General features: G+C 53.8%; 1 protein-coding gene across 1 annotated transcript in view; it reads left to right on the forward strand.

The window, feature by feature from the left end:
* Window positions 1–15,999, forward strand: part of LOC135876424 (sulfotransferase 6B1-like) — a 32,248-nt gene extending 16,249 nt beyond the window's left edge. Inside the window, exons 3-7 of the mRNA XM_065401628.1 lie at window positions 969–1,058; window positions 1,286–1,412; window positions 11,129–11,223; window positions 13,921–14,077; window positions 15,869–15,999. Of these exons, the coding sequence (XP_065257700.1) occupies window positions 969–1,058; window positions 1,286–1,412; window positions 11,129–11,223; window positions 13,921–14,077; window positions 15,869–15,999 (600 nt within the window). The remainder of the gene's footprint in view (window positions 1–968; window positions 1,059–1,285; window positions 1,413–11,128; window positions 11,224–13,920; window positions 14,078–15,868) is intronic.

Genomic DNA, 15,999 nt, shown 5'->3' on the forward strand with positions numbered 1-15,999 from the left:
AGAGCAGGGGCTTGATTGGGAACAGCTTTTGGGGTATGTGTATGAGAGAGACAGCACAAGCTGAAGCGCCACACGACAAAGGGAAGTGAGACCCAGAGAAGCAGGAGGGAATCCCTACACACACACACACACAGCCTGAACAAGCTGGCTGAAAGAGTCTGGTGCTGCAAGCAAGTAAGTTCTGTCCTGTTTTTTGGTTCAGTGCAGGAACTTTGTTCATTCCTTGCACACAAACAAGATTGCATCAAAGAAAATAACAGACTCATTCATCAATTTCTAATCCCACCTGGAGCATCCTGCAGGGCCCGCAGACTTTGACTAGCCACTTGGGTAAAGCAGGGGTAACAGTATTATGGGTGGTAGTGCTTCCTATAGCCAGTTCTAAGGGAGACAGGTATTTCTATGTGAGGACTCTTGATGTGTTAAAGCACTGTTAGGTTTAAAGACCACATGGCTTTGCTTCATTCTGATGCTCCAATACAGTAACAGAATAGAAATCTTGGGAGTTGGTGACTAGTTCCATAGAAAGAACCTTTAACACCAACAGAAAATTGACTGCATCTGACTGCTTAGCAACTAAGGGTCTGCTGCTACTCCCATTAAAGTCATTAGCAAAACTCCTATGGACTTCCATGGGTCAGATGTTCACTTCACAAAATCCACCTCCACCATCACTACAGGTCCACTGTGGAAAGTCTGTAGGGAGGGCAAGAATGGAACTGTATTACCCTCTCACCAACAGAGGTGTCCCTAGGAGTTCAGGATTGTGGCCTATTGGTGTGGCCATTAGGATGGTCACACTTCTCCTACATGTGGTGTTCTTGTTGAATGCATGGAAACCTTCAGTCTCCATGCCTGTCGTGCTGGCCCATTCAGAAAAACTAAAATTCCCTGCAAAAATATTTTAAAGATAAAATGTCATGGAATAGATTATTTCCCATTTTCTTTCCTTTTTTCTTTAATTAAAGCGGATAAAGAAATTATCTTCTAGAAGAGTTTTCGCAACACACGTTTTTCCTCATATGCTACCCACATCTATTTTCAAGAATAATGTCAAGGTGAGTATCCATTTTAAATTGGAGGGTCACCATTTCAGCTATTTGCAAGGAACAAAATATTTAACAACCGTGGCTACTCTTTGTTTGCTAGTTAGTTATGAACAGACTTTGATTTGTTACCATTTTTTTATTTGAAATATTTAGTGAATGCTTGGTGTAAATGTCTTTCAGCCTTCAGATAATTAAACTATCTGTTAAACTTTAGGAAAGTGTTTTTTCTCCCTTAGATATTGATGGTGATTCGAAATCCAAAGGATATAGCTGTATCTTATTTCCACTTTAGCAACAGCATACCTTCACTTCCCTCCTTCAAAACCTGGGATGAGTTCTTCAATGCTTTTCTAAATGGAAAAGGTACTGTACACTTGCTACTTTACTTATTTAGTGGAAAATTCACATTCCTAGTTGAAAGCATGAATAAGTGGGCTGTGTGAAGAAGACCAGTACATGTAGAGGAGGACAGAATCATTCCCCTCAACTCAGAAAAAGGCAGCAGGGTGCCTATGTAGATGGGCTGCAGCCACTTCTTAGCCCATGGACTATAATTAGCGGTAGCAGCCCACTTCACACCCCACCTGTAGTGAGTCGGTATTGGTTAACCGCCGCCCCGGAGGGGGAAGAACCCATCCAGAGGCCGGAGTGGGCGGAGCTAGGGAACTCTGAGCCCACCCCTCAGGGGGTCAGGCGGCGACCCGGAAGTACAAAGGCTCGCCCTCAGAACTCAGTCAGGCCCCAGCCGCCGGAGAGACCAGACGTCTCCAGCCTAGCTCGGGGCTGGGAAACCTCTGCGGCCCGGGGCGGCCGCCAGGAACCGCCGGGCCTGCCCTGCGCCCGCTACCCCGGGGAACCGCCGGGCCTGCCCTGTGCTCGCTACCCCGAGGAGCCGCCGGGCCTGCCCTGTGCTCGCTACCCCGAGGACCTGCTGGGCCTGCCCTGCACCCGCTACCCCGAGGAGCCGCCCGGCCTGCCCTGCGCCTCCTATCCGGAGGAGTTGCCGGACCTGCCGAACGATCCCTGGCCTGACGAACCCATGGTCCAGGATCTCCCCGAGGCCGACACCAGCCCCCAGGTAGGCCCAGAGGGGGAGTGTGGAAGTAGCCCGGGGGCAGCCGACCCCAGTCTGGCTGCAGCACTGCCAAAGCCTATGTCAGTGTGTTGCGGCCAGGATCCCCACTGACCAAGCAGTGGGCCTTCTGCCGCTGCTAGGGCCCCGGGCTGGGACGCAGTGGAGTGGGAGGGCCTGCGTCCCCCCTGCCACCCAATCCATGGGTGGCAGTCTCCCCCTCTCCCACGCCTGTGGAGGCTTAGGCCTACTACTGTTGCTCAGCCCTGACTGAGGGCCTGAGCTCTTGACTCAGTGTTTGTTGCCCCGCCCTGACCTAGGGCCTGGGCTTAAATAAATTTGCTTACTGTTGCTCAGCCCTGACTGAGGGCCTGAGCTCTTGACTCAGTGTTTGTTGCCCCGCCCTGACCTAGGACCTGGGCTTAAATAACTTTGTTTACTGTTGCTCAGCCCTGACTGAGGGTCTGAGCCCTGACATAATGTTGGTGCCCGCCCTGAGCCAGGGTCGGGCTGACTGTATCTTTTCAGGATTGCAAGGGCTGCCGGGGGAGACCCTGCAGCCAGACAGAGTACCCTAGCCCCCGTGGGTAGTGAGTCGGTGTGGCTCCCCACCGCTCCGGAGAGGGTCGAGCCCCGGCAAACACTTGTACACGTGGTACCAGAAGTGGGGAGTGATCCCTTGGCCCTGTGAGAAGGGCCTGGGGGGAGAGACTCCCCAAAAAGTGCAATGGAGATGGAGCGACTGTTTCAACTGCTGGCTGAGAGTCACGAGCGACAGCAGGCCACCCACGTTCAGCAGCAGCAGCAGGAGGCAGCTGCCCAGCTCGAGCAGCAACAACAGCAGGCCGCTGCCCAACTTCAGCAGCAGCAGAATGCCGCTCAACTCCAGTAGCAGCAGCAGCTCATTCAGCAGCTGGGAGACCGGCTGCAGCAACTTGTGACTGCGATGCCGCACCCCGTAGACCTGCAACCAGGGGACGGGGCTGGGTCGCCCCGCATCGCCGTCCCGGTGCGACTCACCAAGATGGGTCCCGACGATGACCCTGAGGCGTTCTTGATAACGTTCGAATGGGTGGCGCTGGTCGTGGGGTGGCCCCAAGTCCAATGGGCCACCCTTCTGGCCCCCTACCGAACAGGGACTGCCCAGATGGCATACAGGGGGCTGGCTATGGAAGATGCAAGGGATTACAGCCGGGTGAAGGCCGCAATCCTGGACGCCTTAGACGTCAGCCCAGAGACGTTTCGGCAGCGGTTCCGGAGCCAAACGTACCCCGCGGGCACCAGACCCAGGCTGGTGGCCCAAGCTCTGAAGGAGGCGGGTAGGCGGTGGCTACAGCCAGAAACGAGGACAGCAGAGGAGGTTACAGAACAAGTTATCCTCGAACAGTTTGTACACATCCTCCCGACGCGAGGACGGGCCTGGGTGCTCCGCCACCGGCCAGTGACATTAGCTGTGGCCATCGCGCTAATGGAAGACTTCCTCGCGGCCGAATCACCAGTGGGACCCGCCCTCCGAGCTCAGAACCCCGCACCGGAACGCCCGAACACCGAACGGAGAGGGGACGCCCCGGCCGGACCACGGAACCTGGGCCGCGGGCAAGAGACCCGCCCGGGACCTTGGCCCAGACGCCCGGAACCTCCCCCTCGGCCTGGACCATTCACCCCAATGCCGAGTGTCATGAGGGTTCCCCGGAGTCCCCCTAGGAGTCCGAGGGGAGCCCCCTCCCATGGCGGTCACCCTGAACTTGGGCCCTGCTTCCGTTGTGAGAAGTCGGGACACTTGCAACGGGACTGTACAGACATGGACTGTAGCTTCGGTCAGGTCTGTGCAGGGGACACCAGGGCCCAGCTACTACAGGCTCCCAAGATCACGGTCCCGGTAGTTGTCGGTGACCACTCCACGCAGGCCTTGATCGACTCAGGCTGCGGCCAAACCCTGGTTCGCCAGACTCTGGGACCCCAGGCGGACCCCCACTTGGGGACAATTCACCTGCAATGCATCCATGGGGATGTCCGGCCGTACCCTAGTGCTTGGGTCCGGTTAACAGTGGCTGGCGTCAGCCGCCGAATCGTTGTTGGATTAGCCCCTCGACTGGCGTACCCGGTGATCCTGGGGCGGGACTGGATCTCCACCTTTGAGGAGATCCTCCGGTCAACCCCGGCCTTGGAGGGAGAGTCCCAGGGGGCCCTACCGGAAGAGGAGCCCAGGACCCCAGAACCCGAGGCAGGAACCGGAGAAGCCGACAACCCCCGGCCTGGGCCCGAGGTTGAGCCCCTCCTCCATACCGATTTCTGCCGTGACCAGAGAGCTGACCCTACCCTTAGCAGGGCCTATGAACAACTAGCGGCAGTCAATGGGACCATCATCGACCCCCAACGTGCGACCCAGTGGCCCCACTTCGAACTACGCCAGGACTGTCTTTACCGGGTGGACCGTGACTCCCGTACTAAGGAGCCCCAAACGCAGCTGCTGGTACCGCGGTGTCACCGGCGCGCCGTGATTAAGCTGGCACATGACATCCCGGCTGCGGGACATCTGGGCCAGGAGAAGACCCTCGCCCGGATTCTAACGCGGTTCTTCTGGCCCGGTGTTCACCAGGAGGTGAGGAACTATTGTAGCTCCTGCCCAGAGTGCCAGGTAGCCGCTCCGCAACGTGTACCCAGGGCACCCCTGGTCCCCATGCCTATAATGGAAACACCATTTGAACGGGTGGCCATGGACCTGGTGGTCCCGCTCCCCAAAAGTGCGTCGGGGTTCCAGTATGTCCTGGTCATCATGGACTACGCCACCCGTTTCCCAGAGGCCATTCCGTTGCGGAGCACCACTGCCCGGACCATCGCCGGAGAACTGGTGAAGGTCTTCGCTCGGGTGGGTTTGCCCCGAGAAATCCTAATGGATCAAGGCACGAATTTCACCTCCCGCCTGTTGCAGCAGGTCTGCAAGCTCCTGGGGGTCAAACAGTTACGGACCTCCGTCTACCACCCGCAGACAGACGGGCTGGTGGAACGATTTAACCGGACCCTCAAAGAAATGTTGCGGAAGTTCCCCCCGGAGGAGCTATGCCGGTGGGACCAGTTGCTCCCTCCCCTGCTGTTAGCCATCCGCAAGGTACCCCAGTCCTCCACCAAGTTCTCCCCGTTTGAACTGTTGTACGGGCGCCGTCCACGGGGCCTGTTGGACTTGATGCGAGAAACCTGGGAGCAGTCCCCCTCTCCAACCCAGGGCCTCCTGCAATATGTCCTCCAGCTGCAGGAGTACTTTGCTCAGGTTGGGGCCCTGGCGGGAGGGCCTGCTGATTAATCCTTACCCGCCAGAGCCTCAGTTCGGCCCCCACACACGCCGGACCGAGGACCCCCCTGCTCCCCTGCTCAGCGACACTCTTACGGAGGAGCAGCGCAAGCAGGCCAAGTGTCTCCTGCAGGCTTTCCCAGGAACCTTCACGGCCCTACCCGGGTACACAACCCTGGTCTATCACTCAGTCCAGACTGAGCCAGGGAAGGTAATCCGAGAAACGACCAGACCACTCCTGTACCGGATGCGCCAGGAGGTGGAGGAAGAGGTACAGGCCATGCTGGCCTTGGGGGTCATCGAGCCATCTCAGAGTGAGTGGCGTAGCCCGGTGGTCTTGGTACCCAAGCCTGACGGCACCCGACGCTTCTGTATAGATTTCCGATGGGTGAATGCCATCTCACGGTTCAATGCCTATCTGATGCCTCGTGTGGACGAGTTGCTGGGCCGCCTAGGCGAGGCCCGGTTCATCACCACCCTCGACCTCAGTAAGGGGTATTGGCAGATCCCGCTCGATGACCCCTCTAAGGAAAAGACCGCGTTCGCCACTCCTACGGGACTGTACCAGTTCACCCGGATGCCTTTTGGCCTCCATGGGGCCCCGGCGACGTTCCAGCGGCTAATGGATCGCCTTCTACGGCCCCATCAAGACTATGCGGCAGCCTACCTGTATGACGTCATGATATATAGACGGCACTGGGAAGACCACCTGGAACGGGTGGCGGCGGTCCTGAGAGCCCTGCGGCAGGCGGGACTGACAGCCAACCCGAAGGAGTGCCAGATCGGATGGCAGGAGACCACATACTTGGGGTACACTATCGGGGGAGGACAAGTGAAGCCCCTCGTCGGGAAAGTACAAGCCCTGGCAGCCTGCCCGACCCCCACCACGAAACGCCAAGTCCGACAGTTCCTGGGACTCGTCGGGTACTATCGACTGTTCATTCCCCAGTTTGCCACCATCGCGGCTCCCTTAACCGGACTGTTGACGAAAGACAGCCCCCGGCAGGTGCGGTGGTCCCCAGACTGTGAAAACGCCTTCCGGACCCTCCAGACATGTCTTTGCCAGGAGCCGGTCCTATACAGCCCAGACTTCCACCGGGGGTTCATCCTGCAGACGGATGCCTCAGAGGTAGGGCTGGGGGCCGTCCTATCCCAAGAAATTGATGGAGAAGACCACCAGGTTCTATACCTGAGCCGAAAATTGTTTCCCCGTGAAAAGAACTACGCCGTGGTCGAGAAAGAGGCACTCGCCATAAAATGGGCCTGTGACGCCCTACGATACTACTTCCTTGGCGCGCCGTTCACGCTAGTCACGGACCATGCCCCCCCCGATGGTTGATGAGGATGAAGAATAACAATGACCGATTACTGCGGTGGTATCTGGCCCTGCAACCCTACGCGTTCACCATCCAGCATAGGGCTGGTAAGGAACATGCCAACGCCGACTTCCTGTTCCGCCTAGGGGGGACGGAAGGGTTTGGCCCCGAAGACTGGGAGCCAGACTTGAGGGTGTGTGTGTGTAGTGAGTCGGTATTGGTTAACCGGGAGGTGGGCGGGCTCACCCGCCCACTTCTAAAGGCCCCTCCCCCAGCCTAGCGGGAGGGACCACTGGACCCAGGAACCAAATAATTGCTTGGGACAACTAATAAAAAAACAGGGAGTGAGGTGACGATTAAAGGTTCAAAATTAGGGTACCGGATGGGGACACTGAGCAGAGAACCCCGGACAGCGCCCACTGCTCCTCAAAGGTGGCAAAGGAGCCAGCGGACGCCGCCCAGTGGAACTCCGCCTGGAGACGTGAAACGAGGGAGGTACGGTAATAGGCCCCACAATCGCAGAGCACCCCCTCGTCCAACATCCTCTCCCTGGTATTAAAGATGGTAAGTTTGGCCAAAGCCAGGAAGAGGTTAACGAGGAGGTCTCGCGACTTAGTGGGGCCACGGATAGGGTGTGCATAAATGAACAGGTGTGGGGAAAAGTGCAGCCAGAACCTCAACAAGAGGTTCTGGAGGAGCCGGAACAGGGGCTGCAACCTGGCGCACTCAAGGTAGGCGTGCGCCAGGGTCTCCCTCACGCCGCAGAATGGGCAGGCCTCGGGAATAGGGGTGAACCGCGCCAGGTACACGCCCGTGCTCACGGCTCCGTGAAGGAGCCGCCAACCAATGTCCCCGGCGGGCCTTGGGACTAAGGTGGAATAAAGGCTGGCCCACCGGGGCTCCTCACCCTCCACAGGCGTTAGATAGTCCCGCCATTTGGTGTCAGGGCGGGACGCGAGGGTGAGGAGATGCAACGTGTGGAGCACGAGCGTGTACAGGTGGTCCCTGGGCGCGGTTCGAAACCGGACCGGCTGCAAAGCGTGCAGCCGGCTTGGAGAATGGGAGCGGGGAAGCCGGGGGGGCTCATGGAACAGGGGCCCAATAAAAAGATCCGGAGGGCCCGGGGTGAGGGGTGGGCGGGGGACGCCCTCTCGCAGGGCCCGCCACAGAAAGCTGAGAGAAGGGGGCGACAAGGCAGCGCCCACCTCCTGGAGTACACGCAGAGGGGTCGAAAGGGTGGAGAGCCCCATGCGCCGGCCGAGCGCGCGGGGATCCACCCAATCCCCCCTGGCGTAGTCCAGGAGGTCTCCGACCCTGGTGGTTTCTGCCAGGACCAACCTCCGGCGCACCGAGGGAGACTCCGCCACCTGCACCCGGAGAGCGGGGTTGTACAGCAGGGGCTCCGCGAGGAGATCCGCGCCCTCGGTGGCCACAAGGGACCTGGTCGCCGAAAAAAGCTTCCAGGTCCGGAGGAGGTCCTGGTAGAAGACCGGCAGCTCCAAGAGGTCTCGCGGAAGGCCTCTCGGGTGAAGAAAAAGGAGCTGCCGGTCGTATCGGAGCCCTCGGAGGCGGCGGAGGAAGGCGTGCGCTATCGTGCTCCACGCCGGACTACCTGCACCATAAAGGAGCCTCTGCAGGGCCTGGAGGCGGAAGACATGGACCTGGCTACGAAGGCAGACCAGGCCGTGTCCTCCCTCCTCCAGGGGAAGACTCAGAACCCCTGCAGAGACCCAGTGCAGTCCCGGCCAGAAAAACTCCAGGGCCGTCCTCTGGAGCCTGGCCAGGATCCCCGGGGCCGGGCTCAGGGTGTTGAGCCGGTGCCAGAGCATGGACAGGACGAGCTGGTTCAGCACCAGCGCCCTCCCTCGCAGGGAGAGACACCGGAGCAGTCCTGTCCATCTCTGCAGCCGCTCACCCACCCTGGCTTCCAAATCCTGCCAGTTCTCCGGCGGAGAAGGATGCGTGGCGGAAAGATAAACGCCGAGATAGAGCAGTGGACCCGCGCTCCACCGAATGGCTTGAAGCGCGGGTGGGAGGGAGCTCGCCTGCCACCCGTCCCCGACCACCAGGCCAGAGCTCTTGACCCAGTTGACCCGGGCGGAGGAGGCCGCCGAGTACACGGCCTGGCAGGCCTCCACCCGTGATCCGGAGGAGCCGCCGGGCCTGCCCTGCGCCTCCTATCCGGAGGAGCCGCCGGGCCTGCCGAACGATCCCTGGCCTGACGAACCCATGGTCCAGGATCTCCCCGAGGCCGACACCAGCCCCCAGGTAGGCCCAGAGGGGGAGTGTGGAAGTAGCCCGGGGGCAGCCGACCCCAGTCTGGCTGCAGCATTACCAGAGCCTATGTCAGTGTGTTGTGGCCAGGATCCCCACTGACCAAGCAGCGGGCCTTCTGCCGCTGCTAGGGCCCCGGGCTGGGACGCAGTGGAGTGGGAGGGCCTGCGTCCCCCCTGCCACCCAATCCATGGGTGGCAGTCTCCCCCTCTCCCAGGCCTGTGGAGGCTTAGGCCTACTACTGTTGCTCAGCCCTGACTGAGGGCCTGAGCTCTTGACTCAGTGTTTGTTGCCGCGCCCTGACCTAGGGCCTGGGCTTAAATAACTTTGCTTACTGTTGCTCAGCCCTGACTGAGGGTCTAAGCCCTGACATAACGTTGGTGCCCGCCCTGAGCCAGGGTCGGGCTGACTGTATCTTTTCAGGATTGCAAGGGCTGCCGGGGGAGACCCTGCAGCCAGACAGAGTACCCTAGCCCCCAGGGGTAGTGAGTCGGTGTGGCTCCCCGCCACCCCAGAGAGGGTCAAGCCCCGGCAAACATTTGTACACCACTCCACACAACCCACACCACATGAGGGTTTGTAGCCAGTTAGTCCACACAGTCCATAGATGCTCTGGACATAACCCTGTCACTCCCCTGGCCCTCCTACCATTTGTGGAACTCATTAGCACATGGGAGAGGGGTGTAGAGCCCACATATATTATCCTTCAGCTTCCTGGCTCTCCTGTATAGTAGAACCACACCAATTTCTTAGCGCTTGGGGCCTTCTGTAGCTAAGGAGAGCACAGAAGAATTTCACCTATAGTGGTTAGACAAAGTTGAAAAGCAAATATGGCTTGTTTCTTCATTGCCTTGCACCTTGTGTTGTCATTTATGTGTGTGCAAAGTGGGTGTAAAACGCTATCAGATCAGAATGGCTGTGTTTTATACCCACTTTGTGCAGGCATAAATGAATACACAAGGTGTAAGGCCATGCAGAATCGGGGCTGGATCTGGTAAGCCAGATTTATTATCAAACAGAAGTTACAGGTTTGATACACAAATTACTGGATTAGGTTGTATGGCCTGTGTTATACAGGAGGTCAGACTAGATGGTCACAATGGTCCCTTCTGGCCTTAAAAACAATGAATTTATGAAATTATTTATACCGCAAAGTTTTCTGAACTTGATAGAAGGAATTCTAAGAATTCAAAAACTTTGACAAGAATTTCAAAAGGTGGTTTTTGATGAATAATGGTCTGGTCCAAAGTCCACTAAAATTAGGGTGACCAGATGTCCCGTTTTTAAAGGGACAGTCCCATTTTTGGGGACTTTTTCTTATATAGGTGCCTATTACCCCCAACCCCCGTCCTGTTTTTTCACAGTTGCTATCTGGTAACCCTAAGTAAAATCAACAGGTGTTTGGAATCTATGTAGGCTTTTTCTGCTCCTGTGTATAATATTTTTAAAAAGCACTTTACTCTTTCACTTGTGTTCAAATTTTCATCCAAATTTATAAACTAGCACCTGCCTTCAGCTTCAGTGGAGTTGCTCCTAATTTACACTGGTATAACAGAGCAGAATCAGGCTGACTATACAGAGAAGTGCTAAATACACTATACAAATCAGACTTTGAGGTTGGGAGCCACAATATCATGTGAAAAGTAAGCTAAGATTAATGGACTTCACGGCTAGAAGGGACCATTATGACCATCTCATCTGACCGCCTGTATAACACAAGCCATAGAACTTCCCCAGAATAATTCCTTGAGTATATGATTCTCTAAAGAGTTATTTCACTTCAAGATGAGTTTTGAACACCTCCATTTGCTGGGTAGGTAGTGAAAGTGGTTGTGCATTTGGAATTACTGAGTGCTTGTCTGAAGTCTGTGGAGATGGATTGACTGGGTAGCCTTTATCTTCACAATTGGAGAATCCTTTCTGTTCACCTAGGCCTGTGGGAAATGTGTTATTGGCCAGCTTGTTCCTGGCTCTGCTCAGACACATCCAGAAAGGGTGCGGGAGGATGAAGGAAGGACATAGAACTCCATCCCCCTCACGTGCACATCCTTCCTCATGCATTTGTCCCTTGCTTACCCATCTTCAGTCTCCTAAGTATTCACACTTTATATGACACTTTTTTCTCCAGTGTCCTGGGGCTCCTATTTTGACCATATCATTGAATGGAACAAGCACTTTGATGATGAAAATATTATGTTTATAACTTATGAAGAACTGAAAGAGGTGAGGTTAACTTTATGTAAAGAGTGCTTTATCTTTTGTTTCATGTAGTGTTGGTCACTGAACTATTCAGACATTATCAGTCTTATTTGAATTAACTTTAAGGTGTCAAAGAAACACAGAAGTGAACAAAACTACTTTAGAATAACTAAGAACTAGAAGGAAGATTTTCAAAGGCACAAACATTCCCATTGAAAATCGATGGGAGTTAACCGATTGAATTGCATCTCTCTCTAAAACATATGCTCTAGTTCAGCCATGAGCTATTAGGCAAGAATTACTGGGAGAAATTCTATGGCCTGTGCTTATGAAGGGAGTCAGACTAGATGATCATAATGGTTCCTTCTGGGTTTAACATCTTTGAACAGTGAATGTACAGAAAGCAATTATTACTGGCAGCTCAGCAATTCTGAAGTTGTTTTTTCCACTACAAAAACCCTGAATCAGTAACATTGACACTAACTGGTGAAAACCACAATATGGTCTAGCTACAATTTAAGGCCTAGGTCCTGCAAACACGCAAGCATGTGAGTTAGTTTACCTATGTGGGAAGCCCCAGCTTGGTACGGATTGCTCATAAGTGTAAAGTGACTTGTGTGTTGGAGGCTCCCCTTATTGGGAGTTAATTCCCAACTCCCATTCATTGCAGTGGTATGAAGGCTCCTTCTACAGCCCTTGGGGAGGGGGGGGGGGCGGGCGGGCGAAGGGATTCACTCAGAAACCACTCCAACACCATTATAGGTAACAAAACCCTGTCAGCAAAGAGTCCCAATGCTTGCCAGCATCAGTCCTTCAGTCACTGGTCCGGGCACTGCTTTGGGCTCTGGCTGATCCTCACATGCGGCATGATGCTGGCTCACAGGTGGCCACACAGCCAGACTGCTCCTGGGGCCAGTCCCCCAGCCTGGAGCTTAGACTCTCAGCCTGCTGTGTACTCAGGAGCCCCTTCTCCAATCAGAGGAGAGCTGGCAGCAGGAATTAAGGGTGGGATTTCCTACCAATTGTCTAGCCAACCAGAGCTCTTGTGAGGGTGGAGAGGCCAGTTTCTCCTGTTTGCTTATTTGCTCACATATTAGGGGTCTGGGGATGAAGCCACCTTTCACAGCACTGATGTTCTGAGAAGTGTGGCTACGTCTATGCTCAGGCCTGCCGACAGCAATTCTGGGCCTAGAGCCAGGGCCAAGGCCACCCATGGGGGGTGCAGCGCCCAGGGCAGAAGTGACAAATCCCGTACTTCTGGGACCTACCCATCACTTCCAGGACCGACTGCGCTGGCCAATTGCGCCAGGCCGCGGGGCCCCCCAAAGCGCAGGGCCCGGAGCGGTTGCCCCGATTCGCTGTCCCCTAGGGATGGCTCTGCCCGGGGCAGAACAGTCAATGGGCCCCCTAGAAAGGTCTACTTGACATTTGGGCGGTGCTGCGCCAGTGCTGGCTGGTGCACAGCAAGCTGCTGGCTGCGCTACTGGGTGCACTCTTCTGGCACGGCCAGGGCTTCCACATGCCTGCCCGACTGCCTTCCCCACCACCGGTACTACCCTGTGCGTGCCTAGGAGCCCTGCAGCCTGCCCAGGTGATTTAAAAGGGCTCCCAGGCCCTTTTAAATCGCCCAGGCCCCTGGGCAATTGCCCCTTTTGCCCCCCCATCCCCTGTCGGCGGGCCTGTCTATGCTTAAATAGCTACTGCAGCTGCACTGCTGTAGCACTTCAGCATAGATAGTTACTTCAGCAACCGGCGGGGTTTTCCCATCACTCTAGTCAATTCACCTCTCCGCCAGGCAGTAGCTATGTTGACAGAAGAATGCTTCCGTCGACCTAGCGCTGTCTACACCGGGGCTTAGGTCGGCTTATCCACATGACTCAGGCGTAGATTTTTTTTTTTACATGCCTGAGTGATGTAGCTGGGTTGACCTATCATTTTAGTGTAAACGAGCCCTTAGCCTTGACATGTTTGTTAGAAACAAGGCCTAAGATTGTAAATGATAAAGACAGTCCTTAGAGTCTCCATGTATCACAGACATGTGGGGCTTGATATTTGAGCACAGCAAATGAACTGTCAGCCAATCACCTAAGTACTTAGACATGCAAGGCACACCTAACCCATCACAGGTTTAGTTCAACACCTCTCATAAATGGCTTTTTTGCTGCTTCCACTCCTTCCTTGTGTGCTTTAACACGAACGTCTGCATTGCAACCATACTGAAGAAAAAGAAACAGGTAGCTGTTTAAAAAAAAAAAAAGCACAGAAGCTAAGTATTGAACTGGCATGGAGCCCAAACTCTGCTTTCACTCCTAAAAGTGGTTTGAGGAACGTTGTGAGGGTGCTTCTGTTGCCAATGCCCTTGCTGTACCTTGCTCTGTTACAAGCTTCTTTTGTAACTGTGGGCAGGTCACAAATGGTCTGATTTGCAGAGGTACTGGGCATCCGTAGCTCCCATGGAAGCAAACCGCAGCTGTGGGTGTCCAGCAGTTCTGAAAATCAGGCCATTAACCTCTGTGAGCTTCAGTTTACTCATGTGTAAAATGGGCACACTGTTTATACAGCTTCATGAATCACTGAAATCTTCAGATGTGAAGCTTTAGAAAAGTATTACTGGGGGTAAAGCAAAGCATTCTAGTTCCAGTGTGAGTCTGGCACAATGACAATGAAACAATGTATTCTCGATGAACAACTTGCCCCCTGACACCTTCTTCCTCTTTTCAGAACCCAAATTTGGGAGTGAAAAAAATAGCTGAGTTCTTTGGGTTCTCCGTGACTGATGAAGAGAGTCAAGCTGTTGCAGACAGGAACAGCTTCCAGACTATGAAAGAGAACTCCCACAAAACCCATGGGGCACTTGGAAATGTTCTCTTCCGCAAAGGTGAATTCCCAAAGATGCAATTGACAGTCCCCTAATGGCAGATTATTCTCAAACTTCTCTTTGCAGACACCATATTAAAAGTTACTGGGAGTCAATACATGTCATTGAGGCAGTATTTAAAACATTCATTCCACATTAAAGTACATTCACCAGTCACTCTTCTTTCGAGAAGAACATCAGAAAGATTTTTCAGGTTGGCTCCTCTTTGTTCCTCTCTTCAAAGCAAAGCTCCCCCCTCCCCCCACCCGTTCCCCAAACCAGACAGTCTTCAACTTGGGGGAAAGTCATTCGTTACATTTCAATCGGTAGACCTTCCCCAACAGATATTGGAATCAGTTTGTATGTCACCTGTAGTCAGCCACATTCTTTCATATGTCAGCAATCTACAGCTCCCAAGGATTTGGCCCATAGTATCTCCAAGATAATTTATAGTTCTGTTTCTGCTCTGCTTTCCCACACCCTTTCTTTAAGAAGCAGCTTTTATTGTAGCTTCCAGCCCTTCTGGGAGGACAGAATATGCATGCACCCCCAAAATAACTTTGGATTAGGAGCAGTCCCACAGTAATACTATTTCCCTTCTATCCAGCCATGCCAGATAATCAAAAGCATGTAACTGGTCCACAGGTATGTTTCACACACACCTAATTAATTATCTGATTTCCTTAAGCAAGGTGCATGCACTTTCTATGGGCCCGAGTCTGCCACTCCTACTCACTCTGCATAGTACCTTAGAAAGTAGTAGCATTAATTTAAATAAGATTACTCAGGGAGTAAGATATTACTCATCATAATGGTGTGACAATGAGGTCTTTTATTTACTGCACATAGTATTTAATGAAAAACATGATGGCCACACTGAAAAAAGAATATTTTGTAGCTCATTAGCTTAAATATTTACTTTATTTAAAATGCACTGGCCAAAGAAAAATCTTTCTGTAATAAGGTAAATGTTCTCTTGAAGAACCTATTCCAGTGGCAGAACTAATAGGAGGGCAAGGGGAACAACCACCCCCTGTGGCCTTTAGGTGTATGTGTGGTATAGACGCTGAGTCCATGGGCAGGGGAGGGCCTGAGGGGGGCAGGAAGAGGTGGAGTGAGGGTGGAGCCGGGGCCTTGGAGTAGAGTGGGGGTGGAGCATCTGTGCCTTCTCAAGCATATTATGCAATTGACAAAAGGAGGTGTACAACACAAATTTTCACATGGGGCTAGAGAGCAAACCAGCTGCTCACTCACCTGGCAACAGCGGCTCCAGTCCCACAGGGCTGGGCCTGGCTCTCTGCTCCAAGCGTTGTAACATGGCACATGAGGTGGTGTGGGGCTGCAACCTTGTGCACCATGTCTCAATGCCACTCACTGAAATTTGGCCCTGCCACTCCTCCATCATGATGGAGGGGTGTCTGGACCAAACCTGAATGGCACTGCGACCCCATGTGACATGTCAACACCCAAAGTGGAGAGCCAGGCCCTAATCTATGGGAGAGGAACCGCTGCTGACATGTGAATGCAGGGCGGAATTGCTCTCCAAACTTCAACGAATGACCCATCACCCCCACCTTACTGCAAAAACTGGCTTCACCACTGGTCTGATCCAAACCTCATTAAAGTCAATGAAAAGATTATACTGTCATCAGTAGGCTTTCAATCAGGTCCTTAGTGATCACCAATGTACACTCTAGTTAGTGTAAACCATGGCTGAAAAGAACCAATTCTGAACAAAAGTTGAAACACTACAGTCTTCGCTACCAGGCAGTGATATATACACTAAAATTAAATAAATATGTTTGCTTGCAGGCAGTGTTAATGACTGGAAGAACCTTTTTACTGAAGCTCAGAACCAAGAAATGGACAAAAAGTTTGAAGAGTCCTTAGCAGGAACTAAACTGGGAGCAAAGATCAAGTATGGGATGTACTGCAAAGCATGA

The sequence above is a fragment of the Emys orbicularis genome, chromosome 3 (assembly GCF_028017835.1).
Source record: "Emys orbicularis isolate rEmyOrb1 chromosome 3, rEmyOrb1.hap1, whole genome shotgun sequence".
NCBI classification, from domain to species: Eukaryota; Metazoa; Chordata; order Testudines; family Emydidae; genus Emys; species Emys orbicularis.